We start from the raw sequence: 22,119 nt of genomic DNA, 5'->3' as shown, positions 1-22,119 counted from the left end.
AATCATAACCATGACAGAATGCTCATAACTGTCTACAGCTGATCTTATAATGCACTATAAGCCTTTAAAAAGGCTTTATAAATGCATTTATATGGACACTTACAGTAACGTGATACCAAAGTTTTAATTGGCAGCATTGTCCAATCATCTTTACTGGTGTTGGTATGTCTCGGAGATGCCCTGTTTTGTCAGAGCAAGTTATGATATGTTTCTAAACATGTTTACACATGTTATATTTTGTGTTGTATTTTGTTCGCCCAGTATGAAAATGTGATGCAAGGGATTTTGCCATCGACAGCCATCAACACTGTTAAGTCCTGCACAACTAACGTGCTGTTTCCCATTTAACAACAGCAGAAATAAATGATGCTCAACTGGGACCACTGGCCGAAGTTATTTATTTTGTGAAAACACAACGCATGGGGAGTACATTATACATCTGTTACCATATATCCTCTTTTGACCTCACCCTCTCACCTTCCCCCCCTACTCACAAGGCAGGCAATACGCTTGACCTCATCTTTACTAGATGCTGTTCTTCCACTAATCTCATTGCAACTCCCCTCCAAGTCTCCGACCACTACCTTGTATCCTTTTCCCTCTCGCTCTCATCCAACACTTCCCACACTGCCCCTACTCGGATGGTATCGCGCCGTCCCAACCTTCGCTCTCTCTCCCCCGCTACTCTCTCCTCTTCCATCCTATCATCTCTTCCCTCTGCTCAAACCTTCTCCAACCTATCTCCTGATTCTGCCTCCTCAACCCTCCTCTCCTCCCTTTCTGCATCCTTTGACTCTCTATGTCCCCTATCCTCCAGGCCGGCTCGGTCCTCCCCTCCTGCTCCGTGGCTCGACGACTCATTGCGAGCTCACAGAACAGGGCTCCGGGCAGCCGAGCGGAAATGGAGGAAAACTCGCCTCCCTGCGGACCTGGCATCCTTTCACTCCCTCCTCTCTACATTCTCCTCTTCTGTCTCTGCTGCTAAAGCCAATTTCTACCACTCTAAATTCCAAGCATCTGCCTCTAACCCTAGGAAGCTCTTTGCCACCTTCTCCTCCCTCCTGAATCCTCCTCCCCCTCCTCCCCCCTCCTCCCTCTCTGCTGATGACTTCGTCAACCATTTTGAAAAGAAGGTCGACGACATCCGATCCTCGTTTGCTAAGTCAAACGACACCGCTGGTTCTGCTCACACTGCCCTACCCTGTGCTTTGACCTCTTTCTCCCCTCTCTCTCCAGATGAAATCTCGCGTCTTGTGACGGCCGGCCGCCCAACAACCTGCCCGCTTGACCCTATCCCCTCCTCTCTTCTCCAGACCATTTCCGGAGACCTTCTCCCTTACCTCACCTCGCTCATCAACTCATCCTTGACCGCTGGCTATGTCCCTTCCGTCTTCAAGAGAGCGAGAGTTGCACCCCTTCTGAAAAAACCTACACTCGATCCCTCCGATGTCAACAACTACAGACCAGTATCCCTTCTTTCTTTTCTCTCCAAAACTCTTGAACGTGCCGTCCTTGGCCAGCTCTCCTGCTATCTCTCTCAGAATGACCTTCTTGATCCAAATCAGTCAGGTTTCAAGACTAGTCATTCAACTGAGACTGCTCTTCTCTGTGTCACGGAGGCGCTCCGCACTGCTAAAGCTAACTCTCTCTCCTCTGCTCTCATCCTTCTAGACCTATCGGCTGCCTTTGATACTGTGAACCATCAGATCCTCCTCTCCACCCTCTCCGAGCTGGGCATCTCCGGCGCGGCCCACGCTTGGATTGCGTCCTACCTGACAGGTCGCTCCTACCAGGTGGCGTGGCGAGAATCTGTCTCCGCACCACGTGCTCTCACCACTGGTGTCCCCCAGGGCTCTGTTCTAGGCCCTCTCCTATTCTCGCTATACACCAAGTCACTTGGCTCTGTCATATCCTCACATGGTCTCTCCTATCATTGCTATGCAGACGACACACAATTAATCTTCTCCTTTCCCCCCTCTGATAACCAGGTGGTGAATCGCATCTCTGCATGTCTGGCAGACATATCAGTGTGGATGACGGATCACCACCTCAAGCTGAACCTCGGCAAGACGGAGCTGCTCTTCCTCCCGGGGAAGGACTGCCCGTTCCATGATCTCGCCATCACGGTTGACAACTCCATTGTGTCCTCCTCCCAGAGTGCTAAGAACCTTGGCGTGATCCTGGACAACACCCTGTCGTTCTCAACTAACATCAAGGCGGTGACCCGTTCCTGTAGGTTCATGCTCTACAACATTCGCAGAGTACGACCCTGCCTCACGCAGGAAGCGGCGCAGGTCCTAATCCAGGCACTTGTCATCTCCCGTCTGGATTACTGCAACTCGCTGTTGGCTGGGCTCCCTGCCTGTGCCATTAAACCCCTACAACTCATCCAGAACGCCGCAGCCCGTCTGGTGTTCAACTTTCCCAAGTTCTCTCACGTCACCCCGCTCCTCCGCTCTCTCCACTGGCTTCCAGTTGAAGCTCGCATCCGCTACAAGACCATGGTGCTTGCCTACGGAGCTGTGAGGGGAACGGCACCTCCGTACCTTCAGGCTCTGATCAGGCCCTACACCCAAACAAGGGCACTGCGTTCATCCACCTCTGGCCTGCTCGCCTCCCTACCTCTGAGGAAGTACAGTTCCCGCTCAGCCCAGTCAAAACTGTTCGCTGCTCTGGCACCGCAATGGTGGAACAAACTCCCTCACGACGCCAGGTCAGCGGAGTCAATCACCACCTTCCGGAGACACCTGAAACCCCACCTCTTTAAGGAATACCTAGGATAGGATAAAGTAATCCTTCTAACCCCCCCCCCCTTAAAAGAGTTAGATGCACTATTGTAAAGTGGTTGTTCCACTGGATATCATAAGGTGAATGCACCAATTTGTAAGTCGCTCTGGATAAGAGCGTCTGCTAAATGACTTAAATGTAAATGTAATGTAAACTTTTAGTGCCCGTTTTAATCTATATTTATAGTTCATTGATAATTAGACGCATTCTGACAAGTCAGATACGTGGTGACTAAATCAGCTAGGTTCACTCACAGTCAGATACGTGGTGACTAAATCAGCTAGGTTCACTCACAGTCAGATACGTGGTGACTAAATCAGCTAGGTTCACTCACAGTCAGATACGTGGTGACTAAATCAGCTAGGTTCACTCACAGTCAGATACGTTGTGACTAAATCAGCTAGGTTCACTCACAGTCAGATACGTTGTGACTAAATCAGCTAGGTTCACTCACAGTCAGATACGTTGTGACTAAATCAGCTAGGTTCACACACAGTCAGATACGTGGTGACTAAATCAGCTAGGTTCACTCACAGTCAGATACGTTGTGACTAAATCAGCTAGGTTCACTCACAGTCAGATACGTGGTTACTAAATCAGCTAGGTTCACTCACAGTCAGATACGTTGTGACTAAATCAGCTAGGTTCACTCACAGTCAGATACGTTGTGACTAAATCAGCTAGGTTCACTCACAGTCAGATACGTTGTGACTAAATCAGCTAGGTTCACTCACAGTCAGATACGTTGTGACTAAATCAGCTAGGTTCACTCACAGTCAGATACGTGGTGACAAAATCAGCTAGGTTCACTCACAGTCAGATACGTTGTGACTAAATCAGCTAGGTTCACTCACAGTCAGATACGTTGTGACTAAATCAGCTAGGTTCACTCACAGTCAGATACGTTGTGACTAAATCAGCTAGGTTCACTCACAGTCAGATACGTGGTGACTAAATCAGCTAGGTTCACTCACAGTCAGATATGTTGCGACTAAATCAGCTAGGTTCACTCACAGTCAGATACGTTGTGACTAAATCAGCTAGGTTCACTCACAGTCAGATACGTTGTGACTAAATCAGCTAGGTTCACTCACAGTCAGATACGTTGTGACTAAATCAGCTAGGTTCACTCACAGTCAGATACGTGGTGACTAAATCAGCTAGGTTCACTCACAGTCAGATACGTTGTGACTAAATCAGCTAGGTTCACTCACAGTCAGATACGTTGTGACTAAATCAGCTAGGTTCACTCACAGTCAGATACGTTGTGACTAAATCAGCTAGGTTCACTCACAGTCAGATACGTTGTGACTAAATCAGCTAGGTTCACTCACAGTCAGATACGTGGTGACTAAATCAGCTAGGTTCACTCACAGTCAGATACGTGGTGACTAAATCAGCTAGGTTCACTCACAGTCAGATACGTTGTGACTAAATCAGCTAGGTTCACTCACAGTCAGATACGTTGTGACTAAATCAGCTAGGTTCACTCACAGTCAGATACGTTGTGACTAAATCAGCTAGGTTCACTCACAGTCAGATACGTTGTGACTAAATCAGCTAGGTTCACTCACAGTCAGATACGTGGTGACTAAATCAGCTAGGTTCACTCACAGTCAGATACGTGGTGACTAAATCAGCTAGGTTCACTCACAGTCAGATACGTTGTGACTCGAACTGTGTCCCAAATGGCACCCTTTTCCCCATATAGTGCACTCATTTTGTTAAAAGTAGTGCACTACATAGGGAATAAGGTGGCATTTGGAATAAGGTGGCATTTGGGACACAGTATATCAGCACGATTCACTCACGGTCAGAGACGGAGTCGTTGATGAGGATGGTGGCCTTCCCTGGTTCTCCCAGGATGCCGTTCATGGGCATGCGGAGGATCAGCTCGAATGTCTCGGTCCCCTCCAGCACCGGCTGACCCAGGTCATCCAGGATGGTAACCCTGAACGTCTGCTGGCTGACCCCCGGGGCAAAGTCCAGGTTCCTGCTGATACCGACGTAGTCCACACCGGCTAGAGGAGAGGAGAAACAGTCAATACCCACTAGAGGAGAGAGAGGGACTGAGCACTCCTACTCTGAGACTTGATACATATGGGCCTAGATCTCCTATGACTCTATAATTCACACATCAGTAGAGGTGAGTTAGATGAAAGGAAATACCACAACATGTTGATCAAATGTTGCTTCCTCTCAACAGTACATAGCAGTGAGGGAGCACTAGGAATCTGTGTGAGGATTAAGACTGCAGTAGCGTGAGACATCTGATATCTCCCTAGGTCACCAGGAGGGTGTAAACATGTTCTTCATCCACTCAGAGCTATGAAGAGGCAGGGTGTTGATGGCATGGCCTTTACCCCCCTGACTGCTTCCAACCCTACAGTAGCTATGGACGTAGCCACAGACCCAACTATGTGTTTCTGAACCAGCTTTGTGTGTTCCTCTGCTTGGAACTGCATTATAAAGCAGTTCCAAGCTGAGACTGCCATCCCAAGCTGTGTCTGCTTCTCAACAGATTAGATTAGTCTCAATAATATTTTGCTGAGGGCTGGAGATGAGATCATTACGAAGTGGGAAAGAGAGACCGTGGGGAGGGAGAGAGAAAGGGAGGAGTGAGGGAGGAGGGGAGGAGAGAGAGAGGAGTGGGAAAGAGAGACCGTGGGGAGGGAGAGAGAAAGTGAGGAGTGGGGGGTTAGGAGGAGTGAGAAAGAGAGACCGTGGGGAGGGAGAGAGAAAGGGAGGAGTGAGGGGTTAGGAGGAGTGGGAAAGAGAGACCGTGGGGAGGGAGAGAGACAGGGAGGAGTGAGGGAGGAGGGGAGGAGAGAGAGAGGAGTGGGGGGTTAGGAGGAGTGAGAAAGAGAGAGACAAAGAGAAAGAGAGAAAGCGCGAGGAAGATGAGGAGTGCTCGGGGCAGGAGATAAGAGGAAGGCTGCAGGCAGGGGGAAGGTTTTAGTTTCAGGAGATATATGGATACTCTCTTTATCCAGACTTATACACCAGTGTGTGAGGGATTCAGTCTACATTCCTCTGTCTTTACTCAATCCCAACTCTGTCCCTCCCAACTCTGTCCCTCCCAACTCTGTCCATCCCAACCCTGTCCCTCCCAACCCTGTCCCTCCCAATCCTGTCCCTCCCAACACTGTCCCTCCCAACCCTGTCCCTCCCAACCCTGAAGGCCTACCCTCCTCTGCACCTTCCAACAGCTACCAGACTGGGGTTAAGTACCAAATGGTACCCTATCTGCTATGGGTCCTGGTCAATAGCTGGGGCTGAGCAGAGCACTGTTTACATTCCAGAGGCCATATAACATCCCAACACATCCAGCCTGCGTTGCTCTGGGTGTTCTCTCTGCTTCCACACCACCAGAGTGACAGACAGACAAACCCTGAGGAGGACTAAAGCATATTGTTCCACCTGGTTAACCTTTCCCTAAGCTCTATATGGCTCTTTAAATACAGCGCTAAAGCCAGTGTGCTGTAACACAAAGACAGTGTATTGTAGTACAGTCCCCTGTGTGAGAGCAGTGTGTTGTATTGTAGGGACAGGAACACCGACCTTCAGCAGACAGTGTGCTGTCATAGACATACAGTGTGTTGTGTTGTGTTGTATAGTGTCGTTTTGTGTTGTATTGTATTGTATCTACCTTCAGCAGAGACAGGGTCTGTTTTCCTGGAGCGTACAGTGACCGTGGCTGTTTTAGAGAGGTCAGTGCCTGTCCTATACACCTTGACCTCCACATAACCATCACTCTCATCCACATGGTAGTCTGTGCCTCCGAAGTAGAATACTGGAGCTGTGGAAGAGAGGAAACACAGATGTTATACATCAGGATCATGTTTCAGTCAGTTTCACAGCTGGATACCGTCTGATGTAATTATTGAGTTGAATTTGTAATAACCCACTTTCAACTACAATTGCTTCTGAGGACAGAACTAAATGACTGCACATTGAGCCACTAGCTGGCACTCAACACAACACAACACTAGTAATTTGTAGCCCTTAAAGCACCTGCATTACAGTATAGTACATTTGAGTGGATGTTAATCTGTAAGATGTACAGAATGTAAATGTAAAGACTAGAAGCCTGAAAACATCACTCTATTTCTGTGTCTGATTGAAAGCTCTATTTCTGTGTCTGATTTAAAGGAGCCGGTGCAGTGTAGTCGACTCTGGTAGAGGAGTGTGTTTGTGTTTGTGTGTGCGAATGTAGAGGAGTTGGAGGAGTTCAGGCCTGCCTGTCTGCAATTAGTACTTTCCTGAGCCCAGATTCCTCTAGAGTCAATCTCCCCCACACTGTTCTGTTCCTCTCACACTGTTCCTCTCACTTTCTCTCACTTTCTCTCTCTCTCTCTCTCTCTCTCTCTCTCTCTCTCTCTCTCTCTCTCTCTCTCTCTCTCTCTCTCTCTCTCTCTCTCTCTCTCTCTCTCTCTCTCTCTCTCTCTCTCTCTCTCTCTCTCTCTCTCTCTCTCTCTCTCTCTCTCTCTCTATCACTCTCTCTATATCCCTCTCTCTCTCTCTTTATCCCTCTCTCCCTCTCGGTACTTCGCGTGCTGTGAATAGGGCTGGTTCTTGGGAAGTTGCTGTCAACTAACATCACAGCTGACTCAAACAACCAGAAACACAGGGAGGGTGTTGATTGAGCGTAACGGCCCTCACAGTAAGAGTAGGACCCTGGGCTCATTTACTGTACGTTCTGGGAAAATAAACAACTTTGAGGTAAACTGGAGTGGCAGTTGTTGGCTCTGAATTATATGAATTATATGAGCGCTTTACTCATTTTTTTTGTGTGAAAATGGACCAAACCAACCCTTCTCTCCAGACTACTGAACAGTAGAAGCCTGGTCCTTCACAGAGGAACTGGATATAGGCTCGGTCCCAAATGGAACCATATTCCCTATACAGAACACTACGCAGGGAATAGGATGTTATTTCAGACACAGCCATGGTGAATACATTAATTAATTTAATGGTGGTGATATCGCCACAGGCATAAACCCTGTTTCCATGACGATGAGGATCACACCTCTAGGCTGGTCTGGTGTTTCTCATCTCAAAGTGACACAGATAAATGGGAAGATAGGAGAGGAGGAAAGTGGAGAGAAGGAGGAGAAGAGGCTAATACTGGATGAAAAATACCTCTGCATAGAACTAATGTGTCCATCTGATAAAACAGTACTGTAGTAACTCAGCCAAATACTCATTTGATCTGATGCATTCATTTCATCTAAATAAACACTGTAAAAGGAAATTATACATGGACAGCTTTTCAAAGCATGTTAAATAAGAGAGATATCTGTTACTGTACACTCTGTTCAAGCAAAACACCTGATATCTATTTTTATCAGACAGGCTGATATCTATGTTTAATAGACGGGCTAATACAGGTGTAAAGACGGAAATTATATCCCTTCTAACACCTTACTAAGTCACACATAATCCTTGACTCAAAGAATACCATAACACTTTTCAACAATTTAAACAGGGTTGGATATCATCATCTCACAGTATTAGCCAGTCAGACAAGCTGCAGAGGGAAAACTGTTGCTTCAGACAAAGCCTGAGGATTGGTGGTTGAAGGCATTGTTGTCAGGTATGAAAGTGCCTTGAATTGGTAATAGGCTTACAGGGTGCACAAACAGGACAACTACACCTGTCCTCCTTTATCTAGGTCCAGAACAAACCTAGAGTGTGTGGAGAACAAACCAAGAAACAGTATGTGTTACAAATGGCACCCTATCCCTTATATAGTGCACTACTTTTGAACAGAGCCCTGTCCAGAAGGCGTGCACTATGTAGGGAATAGGGTCCCATTTGGGATGCAGAAAAGTGTGCGACAAGATCAAACCTAGACAAAGAGTGTGGGAAGTCAGGGTTTATGCAGCTGCCAGTGTCTTTCCCTACAGACAAATCAAACAGGGCAGGCTTTAGACTGGCTCAGCTCCATCTCTGCGATAGTGCGGTAATCAGATCTGTGTGTGTGGAGTCCCAGACCTGCAGTTGTAGTAATCAGATAAGGTTGGTTTGTACAGCAGACAAACACCATCTTCAAAGAAGCACGGCCCATTAGGTGTAAGATAAACCCTGGCTCCTGGCCTGAGGGAGGACCCACCTAGACACAGCACCACCACACCCCAGGGCTTACCTTTCTCCTACCCAGACCCAGGCACACCTCTCTCTGGGTAGAGTTACCTGAGGTCAAGGCAGGTGGAGGTTTAAATAAGTAGCATCCTAAATGGGACACAAACAAGGCTCAAGCTGTAGCCAAAGACAGACTCCAGTGGTAGAAGATTGTTGCAGCCTTATTTCTCACCCAGGACAGAGGACTAAGTAAGTCATCCAAAATTACACATAGGGTGTCATTTTTGAAGTACTAAATCTGTTCCCACCAGACAGTGAGGTGCCATTTATAATCTTGTGAAAACAAACCATTGTTTAATAGGAAGTATAATAATTTCCTTGAATTTTACAGAGTGAACTTTGTAGTGTAAAGTAACCTCTGAACATGAGATCAGAATACAAAGGACATGTTACAGTAAAGCATTGGTGTTAATGACTGTGATGACAAGTGACACACACACACACACACACACACACACACACACACACACACACACACACACACACACACACACACACACACACACACACACACACACACACACACACACACACACACACACACACACACACACACACACACACACACACACACACACACACACACACACACACACGCACACACACAATAGCTGGGACAATAAACCAAAAATTGTCAACATGGACCACACCGATCACTTATTGTAGGCATTTTGCTGATATCGTTCATTATGATAAGTAGCCTATACTAGAGAAATGTGAAGTTTGAAATGAAATAAGTTTGCTAATATGGGTGATTGTTAATGGGACAATTGATGCAAACAACCATCAAACTAAAGGATAATTTTAAAAAAACTGTTGTGCATATTTATGTTATTAATGTTTATCGTTATCGCATCATTTCAGGCAATTTATCGCAATGTGGATTTTTGTCCATATCGCCCAGCTTTAACAAACACGTGCACACACACACGCACATGCACGCACACACACACACACACATTCCTCCATCGACACCTCCTTAAAGGGACTGTTGTACTCCTCCAACTACACAAGCTGCTTGATCAGTGTTGCACTTTAGATGGCAGTCCCACAGCGCTGAATGCCTTATCTAACAGAGGCAGCATGGTTACTGCTACTCGGCCTTCTGTACAACACTAATCCCAGTTCTCTAATAGAACGCAGTGTAGCAGTAGCTGCATATCAAACATAAAGTCATCTAAAGTTATACTGGATAATTCAATGACCTACTATAACTACACTGAACAAAAATATGAACACAACATGCAACAATTTCAAAGATTTTACAGAGTTACAGTTCATAAAAGGAAATCAGTCAATTAAAATAAAATATAGGTCCTAATCTATATACACCCCATTAGTCTCTGGTCAAAAGTAGTGCACTATATAGGGAATAGGGTGCCATTTGGGATGCACTCACAGAGTGGGCCTACAAATCTGACTACTTTCAAGTATAATATAGCTATATATACTGAACAAAAATATAAACTCAACATGTAAAGTGAAATTAAAGCTCCCAGAAATGTTCCATACTCATAAAAAGTATGTAAAATGTTGTGCACAAATAGTTTACATCCCTGTTAGTGAGCATTTCCCCTTTGCCAAGATAATCCATCCACCTGACAGGTGTGGCATAACAAGAAGCTGATTAAACAGCATGATCATTACACAGGTGCACCTTGTGCTGGGGACAATAAAAGGTCACTCTAAAATGTGCAGTTTTGTCACACAACACAATGCCACAGATGTCTCAAGTTTTGAGGGAGCGTGCAATTGGCATCCTGACTGCAGGAATGTCCACCAGAGCTGTTGCCAGAGAATTTAATAATAAAATCGCTACCATAAGCCGCCTTCAAAGTTGTTATAGAGAATTTGGCAGTACGTCCAACCGGCCTTACAACCGCAGACCAATTGTAGCTACGCCAGCTCAGGACCTCCACATCAGGGCTTCTTCAACGGCGGGATCGTCTGAGACGAGCCACCCGGACACCTGACTGCAGTTCGGCGTCGTACCAGACTTCAGTGGGCAAATGCTCACCTTCGATGGCCACTGGCACGCTGGAGAAGTGTGCTCTTCACGGATTAATCTTGATTTCAACTGTACCAGGCAGATGGTAGACAGTGTGTATGGCGTTGTGTGGGCGAGCAGTTTGCTGATGTCAACATTGGTATGAGCAGGAATAAGCTACGGACAACGAACACAATTGCATTTTATCGATGGCAATTTGAATGCACAGAGATACCGTGACGAGATCCTGAGGCCCATTGTTGTGCCATTCATCCGCCACCATCACCTCATGTTTCAGCATCAAAATGCACAGCCCCATGTCGCATGGATCTGTACACAATTCCTTGAAGCTTAAAATGTCCCATTTCTTCCATGGCCTGCATACTCAGCAGACATGTCACCCATGTCACCCACCCACGTTTGGGGTGCTCTGGACCGACGTATACGACAGCGTGTTCCAGTTCCGACCAATATCCAGCAATTTCTCACAGCCATTGAAGAGGAGTGGGACAACATTCCACAGGCCACAATCAACAGCCTGACCAACTCTATGCAAAGGAGATGTGTCGCGCTCCATGAGGAAAATGGTGGTCACACCAGATAGTGACAGGTTTTCTGATCAACGCCCCTACCTTTTTTTTCAGCTATCTGTGACCAACAGATGTATATCTGTATTGTCATGTGAAATAATATGTAATAGGGTGCCATTTGAGACACATACTCTTTCTGCCACATTGGCAGACCTGCAGGCAGCGCTGGTCTCGTGGAGATAGTAGTGGATGTTCTTAGTCAGACCCACAATGGAGGTTTCAGAAACATCATTCACGCACACGCTCACGCACACACAGACATGAACGTACAGACACACACACACAGACATGAATGTACAGACACACACACAGACATGAATGTACAGACACACAGACACAGACATGAATGTACAGACACACACACAGACGTGAATGTACAGACACACACACCGACGTGAATGTACAGACATACACACACAGACATGAACGTACAGACACACACACAGACATGAATGTACACACACACACACACAGACATGAACGTACAGACACACACACAGACATGAATGTACAGACACACACACAGACATGAATGTACAGACACACACACAGCCGTGAATGTACAGACACACACACAGACTTGAATGCAGGTTAAGAAGCACAGTGCCAAGGAGTTTTTCCTAGCCACTGTGCTTCTACACCTGCATTGCTTGCTGTTTGGGGTTTTAGGCTGGGTTTCTGTATAGCACTTTGAGATATCAGCTGATGTAAGAAGGGCTTTATAAATACATTTTATTTTATTTGATGAATGTACAGACACACACAGACATGAATGTACAGACACACACACAGACATGAATGTACAGACACACACAGACATGAATGTACAGACACACACAGCCATGAATGTACAGACACACACACAGACATGAATGTACAGACACACACAGACATGAATGTACAGACACACACACGGCCATGAATGTACAGACACACACACAGACATGAATGTACAGACACATACACAGACATGAGTGTACAGACACACACACAGCTCTTCTACATGCACAGACAGCTATCCCCATAACACACAGGGAAGTACCACGTCCACATGCATATATTTACAGTATGCAGTACGCCTGCCTGCCAGCCTGTCTGCCTTCCAGCCTGCCTGACAGGACTTGTCCTCTCACGCACAGGTAATTGCTGTTTGATAGAGACTCAATCGCCCGTGCATGCCACGCATCCGGACGCACCGGGGGGAAGGAGAGGTGTGGTATGGAGCCACCGGGGCGGGGAGTGGGACAGTAAAACATGAGAATGCTTGTAGAGCAGAATTACAGTCTTGTATTTATGCAGTGGTGTCACTGGTCTGTAAATCTCAGGAATACTCTAAGGTCTGTAAGGTATGATTATGGTTCTGGTGAGAGTGGGACATGGGGCGGGTCTGGGTCCTGGACGAGGATGAGAAGTTGGCTGACCCTAAACCCTGTTATTACATCCCTACCGCCCCAACTGGATTCACCAGGATTCCAGGTCACACAACAGATGTGCTGCAGCATTTTAGGGATAGTGTAGTGTTAACTGTAGTGTTACAATTACACCTACAGGGCTAGACTGCATGTTCAGCAAGCTCTACAGTAGTGTTACAATTACACCTACAGGGCTAGACTGCATGTTCAGCAAGCTCTACAGTAGTGTTACAATTACACCTACAGGGCTAGACTGCATGTTCAGCAAGCTCTACAGTAGTGTTACAATTACACCTACAGGGCTAGACTGCATGTTCAGCAAGTTCTACTGTAGTGTTACAATTACACCTACAGGGCTAGACTGCATGTTCAGCAAGCTCTACAGTAGTGTTACAATTACACCTACAGGGCTAGACTGCATGTTCAGCAAGCTCTACAGTAGTGTTACAATTACACCTACAGGGCTAGACTGCATGTTCAGCAAGCTCTACAGTAGTGTTACAATTACACCTACAGGGCTAGACTGCATGTTCAGCAAGCTCTACTGTAGTGTTACAATTACACCTACAGGGCTAGACTGCATGTTCAGCAAGCTCTACAGTAGTGTTACAATTACACCTACAGGGCTAGACTGCATGTTCAGCAAGCTCTACTGTAGTGTTACAATTACACCTACAGGGCTAGACTGCATGTTCAGCAAGCTCTACTGTAGTGTTACAATTACACCTACAGGGCTAGACTGCATGTTCAGCAAGCTCTACTGTAGTGTTACAATTACACCTACAGGGCTAGACTGCATGTTCAGCAAGCTCTACAGTAGTGTTACAATTACACCTACAGGGCTAGACTGCATGTTCAGCAAGCTCTACAGTAGTGTTACAATTACACCTACAGGGCTAGACTGCATGTTCAGCAAGCTCTACAGTAGTGTTACAATTACACCTACAGGGCTAGACTGCATGTTCAGCAAGCTCTACTGTAGTGTTACAATTACACCTACAGGGCTAGACTGCATGTTCAGCAAGCTCTACAGTAGTGTTACAATTACACCTACAGGGCTAGACTGCATGTTCAGCAAGCTCTACAGTAGTGTTACAATTACACCTACAGGGCTAGACTGCATGTTCAGCAAGCTCTACAGTAGTGTTACAATTACACCTACAGGGCTAGACTGCATGTTCAGCAAGCTCTACAGTAGTGTTACAATTACACCTACAGGGCTAGACTGCATGTTCAGCAAGCTCTACAGTAGTGTTACAATTACACCTACAGGGCTAGACTGCATGTTCAGCAAGCTCTACAGTAGTGTTACAATTACACCTACAGGGCTAGACTGCATGTTCAGCAAGCTCTACAGTAGTGTTACAATTACACCTACAGGGCTAGACTGCATGTTCAGCAAGCTCTACAGTAGTGTTACAATTACACCTACAGGGCTAGACTGCATGTTCAGCAAGCTCTACAGTAGTGTTACAATTACACCTACAGGGCTAGACTGCATGTTCAGCAAGCTCTACAGTAGTGTTACAATTACACCTACAGGGCTAGACTGCATGTTCAGCAAGCTCTACAGTAGTGTTACAATTACACCTACAGGGCTAGACTGCATGTTCAGCAAGCTCTACAGTAGTGTTACAATTACACCTACAGGGCTAGACTGCATGTTCAGCAAGCTCTACAGTAGTGTTACAATTACACCTACAGGGCTAGACTGCATGTTCAGCAAGCTCTACAGTAGTGTTACAATTACACCTATAGGGCTAGACTGCATGTTCAGCAAGCTCTACAGTAATGTTACAATTACACCTACAGGGCTAGACTGCATGTTCAGCAAGCTCTACTGTAGTGTTACAATTACACCTACAGGGCTAGACTGCATGTTCAGCAAGCTCTACAGTAGTGTTACAATTACACCTACAGGGCTAGACTGCATGTTCAGCAAGCTCTACAGTAGTGTTACAATTACACCTACAGGGCTAGACTGCATGTTCAGCAAGCTCTACAGTAGGTCAGAGTATCATTTCTGTATTCCAATAAAACCTGTCGCCCGTCTGTTAAACACATGATCCTAGTAAATCATGATTATAATCAGGCAGGGAAAGGCAGCTCCTGTCCTCGGGGGCCTGAGTATCTGCAGGAGACTTTTGTTCTGTTTCAGAGCAGCGTTTTAAACCTGGGGCAACTCCATGAGCGATCATACTTCTGGCGATAAAAAGTGAAAAGCAGCAGACTCCAAGTACCAGAGTTGCCCTTCACTGATTGAGATCATAAATAGTTTACAATCGGTACCTATAATACAGTTTTAGTTGGGTTGTATCTCTGGTTGTGTTTGGATAGAAATACTGATTCCATGCTCTGCCTGTATTGCCTGAGTATCTGTGTCATGTGTGGAGGAAAGGAAGCAGGATTACATGCTTATAATCCCTGGTACTATATAGTACACTACTTTTGACCAGGGTCCATAGGGAATAGGGTATCATTTGGAATGTACCCATGGTCTGGGAGAACAGTAATATATATTGATTTATTTCTTAACTCTGATATGACAGCTATTCTTTTCATTGTGAATTAACTGTGTATTAATGTTTAGATAGCAGGTCAAGGATGGTTGAGAGGCCGGTACGACGGTAAACAGGGAAGACAGATTTCCTATATACACCCTGAGATGAGATTAGCTAACTGGGTTTTCTGCGGACGTGAAGTGTTCTCAGAGGAACTGAGTTGAAGGGTCAACAGTTTAAGATGGTTACAGGCACAAGGCATTTCCTGCCTGTCACTGTGTACCCACTGAATAGTCTAAATTGTATCTAGCATCATAGAAGGTGGCACGGCACTGATATGCAGCTGTGAACTCACACTACTAGCCTTGTTCCACATCTACATGTGGTTTAGCTAACTGTACTGACAATCATCACCATGCTATATATACTATATCGCCCTTTGGTCACAGTTTGAGAGAGTGGGCTGTAATCTGTGACTGACAGGCAGTGTCCTGGCCATGCTGGTACAACAACCACTGTGTCAGTTTAATACAATCACACTACAGACTGGAACAGAAACTTGTTCTCGAAAGTAACAAATATAAAATAGATAATTCCAAATGTATGTAACTGAAGTTCCTCTTGGCATGAACTTAAGTTGTGGCATGTTTTTTGTCTTGGTATAGGACACTGTCAATGTTCTAGTTAATTAACAACCAAAACAACAAGAGACAAGCCTTAATACGTCCCCAGTCCTGAGATTAGTTTACCTCAGACAAAAAGGCTCCCCATGCTAACAACAGTCTATATAGCACAGTCTCTCCTCTAAATGTTCCTTCAGTACTTATCTATCCGACATCATCGTGTTCTCAGAGCCGTGGCCCGGGGCCTCAACAAGGCGTCTGACTGACAACCAGGATCCTTTCCCTCTTGCATATCAGTTGGTCGGATGGAGTGTTCATGTATAGAATGACACACACACACACACACACACACACACACACACACACACACACACACACACACACACACACACATACACACATACACACACACACACCCACATACACATACACACACACACACACACACACACACACACACACACACACACACACACACACACACACATAGAAGGGGTAGGTAGGGCAGGGGGAAATACATACTTTGTGGAAACTTGCTTTGTGTACAAACTTATTGTTATCTTAGAACAGGATCCTGATTCTGTCTGCATGGCGTCAAGAATCAGATGAAGACAAAGGGTCAGAGAAGAAACCATAGCCTGAAGCTACTGTCTGACAAGCTGCCTAACCCCCTCACTAGTGACGTCAGGAGCTGTAACCTGATCAACACAGAGGACATGAGGTAAAACAGTGTGGCGGCACCTCCCAAGAGCAACCTGGATCAGGTGTTGAGGGGGTTTAAGGTGCCAGGTTATGATGAGATGGAAGGATGGAGACAGAGAGATGGAAAGATAGTCCTGGAGAGACAGGGCTGATGTCAGCCTATAGATAAACTTGTCAAGAAGGAGGTGATAATGGAATGGACTGAGCTCTGTTACATAAACTAAGGAGGAGAGGGAGGAGAGGTAGAAAGGCCTGTCTGTTGAAAGAAAAGAGCAGAACTGTAGATTGATTACCTGTCAGATCGTACCTACAGTAGGGAATAAGGTGTGATTTGGGATGCACCCCAGATCATTGCTAAGGCATGTGTTAGAGTGTATGTTAGAGTGTGAGTGAGAGTGTGAGAGTCTTATGTTCATACTGACCGTGACAATTCTGTGTGTTGTCTAGAAACCAGCTCCCCACTACTACAACACTTCCTACTGAAAGGAACCCTGTTTCATTGGGAGAAACACTGTGAAACTGTGACATTCTGAACAGGATTAGAGGTGAGTTACATTCCATGGCTGTTATACAGGGGTACAGACTATTATAGGGTTGTTATATACGGGTACAGACTCGTATAGGGTTGTTATAGAGGGGTACAGACTATTATAGAGGTGTTATACAGGGGTACAGACTATTATAGGGTTGTTATTCAGGGGTACAGACTATTATAGGGTTGTTATATACGGGTACAGACTCGTATAGGGTTGTTATAGAGGGGTACAGACTATTATAGAGGTGTTATACAGGGGTACAGACTATTATAGGGTTATTATTCAGGGGTACAGACTATTATAGGGTTATTATACAGGGGCGCAGACTATTATAGGGTTGTTATACAGGGGTACAGACTATTATAGGGTTGTTATACAGGGGTACAGACTATTATAGGGTTGTTATATACGGGTACAGACTCGTATAGGGTTGTTATAGAGGGGTACAGACTATTATAGAGGTGTTATACAGGGGTACAGACTATTATAGGGTTATTATTCAGGGGTACAGACTATTATAGGGTTATTATACAGGGGCGCAGACTATTATAGGGTTGTTATACAGGGGTACAGACTATTATAGGGTTGTTATACAGGGGTACAGACTATTATAGGGGTGTTATACAGGGGTACACACTATTATATGGGCATTATACAGGGGTACAGACTATTATAGGGTTATTATACAGGGGTACAGACTATTATAGGGTTATTATACAGGGGTACAGACTATTATAGGGTTATTATTCAGGGGTACAGACTATTATAGGGTTGTTATACAGGGGTACAGACTATTATAGGGTTGTTATACAGGGGTACAGACTAGTATAGGGTTGTTATATAGGGGTACAGACTATTATATGGTTGTTATACAGGTGTACAGACTATTATAGGGTTGTTATACAGGGGTACAGACTATTATATGGTTGTTATACAGGGGTACAGACTATTATAGGGTTGTTATACAGGGGTACAGACTATTATAGGGTTGTTATACAGGGGTACAGACTATTATAGGGTTGTTATATAGGGGTACAGACTATTATATGGTTGTTATACAGGTGTACAGACTATTATATGGGTGTTATATAGGAGTTGTTATACAGGGGTACAGACTTTTATAGGGTTATTATACAGGGGTACAGACTATTATAGGGTTGTTATACAGGGGTACAGACTATTATAGGGGCATTGTAAAGGGGTACAGACTATTATAGGGTTGTTATACAGGGGTACAGACTATTATAGGGCTGTTATACAGGGGTACAGACTATTATAGGGTTGTTATACAGGGGTACAGACTATTATAGGGTTGTTATACAGGGGTACAGACTATTATAGGGTTATTATTCAGGGGTACAGACTATTATAGGGTTGTTATACAGGGGTACAGACTATTATAGGGTTGTTATACAGGGTTACAGACTATTATAGGGTTATTATTCAGGGGTACATACTATTATAGGGGCATTGTAAAGGGGTACAGACTATTATAGGGTTGTTATACAGGGGTACAGACTATTATAGGGCTGTTATACAGGGGTACAGACTATTATAGGGTTATTATTCAGGGGTACAGACTACTATAGGGTTATTATTCAGGGGTACAGACTATTATAGGGTTATTATTCAGGGGTACAGACTATTATAGGGTTATTATTCAGGGGTACAGACTATTATAGGGTTGTTATAGAGGGGTACAGACTATTATAGAGCTGTTATACAGGGGTACAGACTATTATAGGGTTATTATTCAGGGGTACAGACTACTATAGGGTTATTATTCAGGGGTACAGACTATTATAGGGTTATTATTCAGGGGTACAGACTATTATAGGGTTGTTATAGAGGGGTACAGACTATTATAGGGCTGTTATACAGGGGTACAGACTATTATAGGGTTGTTATACAGGGGTACAGACTATTATAGGGTTGTTATACAGGGGTACAGACTATTATAGGGTTATTATTCAGGGGTACAGACTATTATAGGGTTATTATTCAGGGGTACAGGCTATTATAGAGGTGTTATACAGGGGTACAGACTATTTTAAGGTTGTTATACAGGGGTACAGACTATTATAGGGTTGTTATACAGGGGTACAGACTATTATAGGTTTGTTATACAGGGGTACAGACTATTATAGGGTTATTATTCAGGGGTACAGACTATTATAGGGTTATTATACAGGGGTACAGACTATTATAGGGTTATTATTCAGGGGTACAGGCTATTATAGGGTTGTTATACAGGGGTGTTATTTTTTATAAATGTTTTATTTAACCTTTATTTAACTAGGCAAGTCAGTTGAGAACAAATTCTTATTTACAATGACGGCCTACCGGGGAACTGTCACGACTTCTACCGAAGTCGAAGCCTCTCCTTGTTCGGGCGGTGCTCGGCGGTCGACGTTACCGGTCTTCTAGCCATCATTGATCCATTTTTCATTTTCCATTTGGTTTTGTCTTGTCTTCCTACACACCTGGTTTCAATCCCACTCATTACCTGTTGTACTTCCCTGCCACCTATACACACGACTCTGACAGAATCTCTGACCCAAAATGAAGTCAGCAGGAGAAGGTACCCCGGCCATGGAGGTCGAGGAGCGCGTGATGGAACATACGGTGATGATTTACAATCTGAGCGCCGCCATGGATCGCGTTGTCCAGAATATGGACTACTGGGAGACACAGGGAGTTTTTCCAGCGCCTCCACCAGCACAACCGGGGTCTCCCCTGAGCGTCTTTTCCCGCCTGAACCCAGCAGGATCCATTTATCCCTGCCACAGGGGTACGACGGAGATACTGCCGGCTGCCAGGGTTTCCTCCTCAAACTAAGCTTATATCTGGCCACGGTCCACCCAGCTCCATCAGACCGTGAGAAGAGTTAAGCCCTCATCTCGTGCCTCACCCGGAAAGCCCTGGAGTGGGCCAGCGCTGTGTGTGGAGAAGAGGATGCGGCGTTGGACCATTTTGAGGAGTTCACCCGCCATTTCCGGACAGTATTCGACCACCCACCCGAAGGCAGAGCGGCGGGTGAGCGCCTCTACCATCTGAGGCAGGAGACGAGGAGCGCACAGGAGTTTGCTCTGGAGTTTAGGACCCTGGCTGCCGGCACTGGATGGAGCGACAGGGCCCTGATCGACCATTACCACTGTAGTCTACACGAGGACGTCCGTCGGGAGCTGGCCTGCAGAGACACCACCCTCACCTTCGACCAGCTGGTGGACCTGTCCATCAGGCTGGACAACATGCTGGCTACTCGTGGACGTCTAGATCGGGGTCTGGTTGTTCCATCCTCCCGCACCCTCTCTCCTGTACCCATGGAGTTGGGAGGGATGGTGCGCAGGGAGAATGGAGGGGGTTCCCGCTCGTGCACCATATGTGGTCGCAGAGGTCACACTGCTGGTCGGTGCTGGGTTGGTTCCTCTGGGAATTGAGGCAGCAGGCAGGGCACTCTGCGTCACCCCAGATGAGTAGGCACCATTCTCATCCAGAGCCCTCTGTTGCACATATGTTTGTCTCTGTCACTTATCCTGAATTTTCCCCGCATTCCCAGCATAAGGCGCTAGTAGATTCAGGCGCGGCTGGGAATTTCATTAATAAAGGTCTAGCTCATAGTTTAGGGATCCCCATTGTTCCTGTGGATATACCTTTTACCGTTCATGCCTTAGATAATCGACCATTCGGGTCAGGGTTTATCAGGGAGGCCACCGCTCCTTTGAGTATGGTAACGCAGGGGGGTCACAAGGAGAAGATTAGTCTTTTCCTTATTGATTCTCCTGCGTACTCTGTGGTGCTAGGCCTACCCTGGTTAGCTTGTCATAACCCCACTGTTTCGTGGCCACAGAGGGCTCTCACGGGGTGGTCGCGAGAGTGCTCAGGTAGTTGTTTAGGTGTTTCCGTTGGTGCTACTACGGTGGAGAGTCCAAACCAGGTCTCCACCGTGCGCATCCCCCCAGAATATGCCGATTTGGCTCTCGCCTTCTGTAAAAGGAGGGCGACTCAATTACCACCCCATCGACGGGGGAATTGTGCGATAGATCTCCTGGTAGACGCTGCATTTCCCAGGAGTCATGTGTATCCCCTGTCGCAAGCGGAGACAGTGGCTATGGAGACATATGTCTTCGAATCCCTGCATCAGGGGTACATTCAGCCCTCCATTTCCCCCGTCTCCTCAAGTTTCTTTTTTGTGAAGAAGGATGGAGGTTTGCGCCCGTGCATTGATTATCGAGGTCTAAATAAAATCACGGTGAGGTATAGTTACCCGCTACCTCATCGCTATGGCGATTGAGTCAATGCACGGGGCGCGCTTTTTCACTAAACTGGATCTCAGAAGTGCGTACAATCTGGTGCGTATTCGGAAGGGAGATGAGTGGAAGACGGCATTTAGTACCACCTCAGGGCATTATGAGTACCTCGTCATGCCGTATGGGTTGATGAATGCTCCATCAGTCTTCCAATCATTTGTAGACGAGATTTTCAGAGACCTGCACGGGCAGGGTGTAGTGGTGTATATCGATGACATCCTGATATACTCCGCTACACGCGACGAGCATGTGTCTCTGGTGCGCAAAGTGCTTGGTCGCCTGTTGGAGCATGACCTATATGTCAAGGCTGAGAAATGCTTGTTCTTCCAACAGTCCGTCTCCTTCCTAGGGCATCGGATTTCCACGTCAGGAGTGGAGATGGAGAGTGACCGCATTGCAGCCGTGCGTAATTGGCCGACTCCCACCACGGTAAAGGAGGTGCAGCGATTCTTAGGGTTTGCCAACTACTACCGGAGGTTTATCCGAGGTTTTGGTCAGGTTGCTGCTCCCATTACCTCACTGCTAAA

The 22,119-nt window shown here is 46.0% G+C and overlaps 1 protein-coding gene across 1 annotated transcript in view; it reads right to left on the bottom strand.

The window, feature by feature from the left end:
* The window catches only part of LOC139547952 (FRAS1-related extracellular matrix protein 2-like), a 121,951-nt gene that overhangs the window by 22,761 nt on the left and 77,071 nt on the right, over window positions 1-22,119 (bottom strand). The window contains exons 9-10 of the mRNA XM_071357185.1: window positions 6,437-6,586; window positions 4,599-4,808 (exon numbers count right to left, since the gene is read on the bottom strand). Of these exons, the coding sequence (XP_071213286.1) occupies window positions 4,599-4,808; window positions 6,437-6,586 (360 nt within the window). The remainder of the gene's footprint in view (window positions 1-4,598; window positions 4,809-6,436; window positions 6,587-22,119) is intronic.

The sequence above is a fragment of the Salvelinus alpinus genome, chromosome 21 (assembly GCF_045679555.1).
Source record: "Salvelinus alpinus chromosome 21, SLU_Salpinus.1, whole genome shotgun sequence".
In the NCBI taxonomy this organism is placed as follows: Eukaryota; Metazoa; Chordata; class Actinopteri; order Salmoniformes; family Salmonidae; genus Salvelinus; species Salvelinus alpinus.
This window is presented reverse-complemented; position numbering and strand designations above follow the sequence as displayed.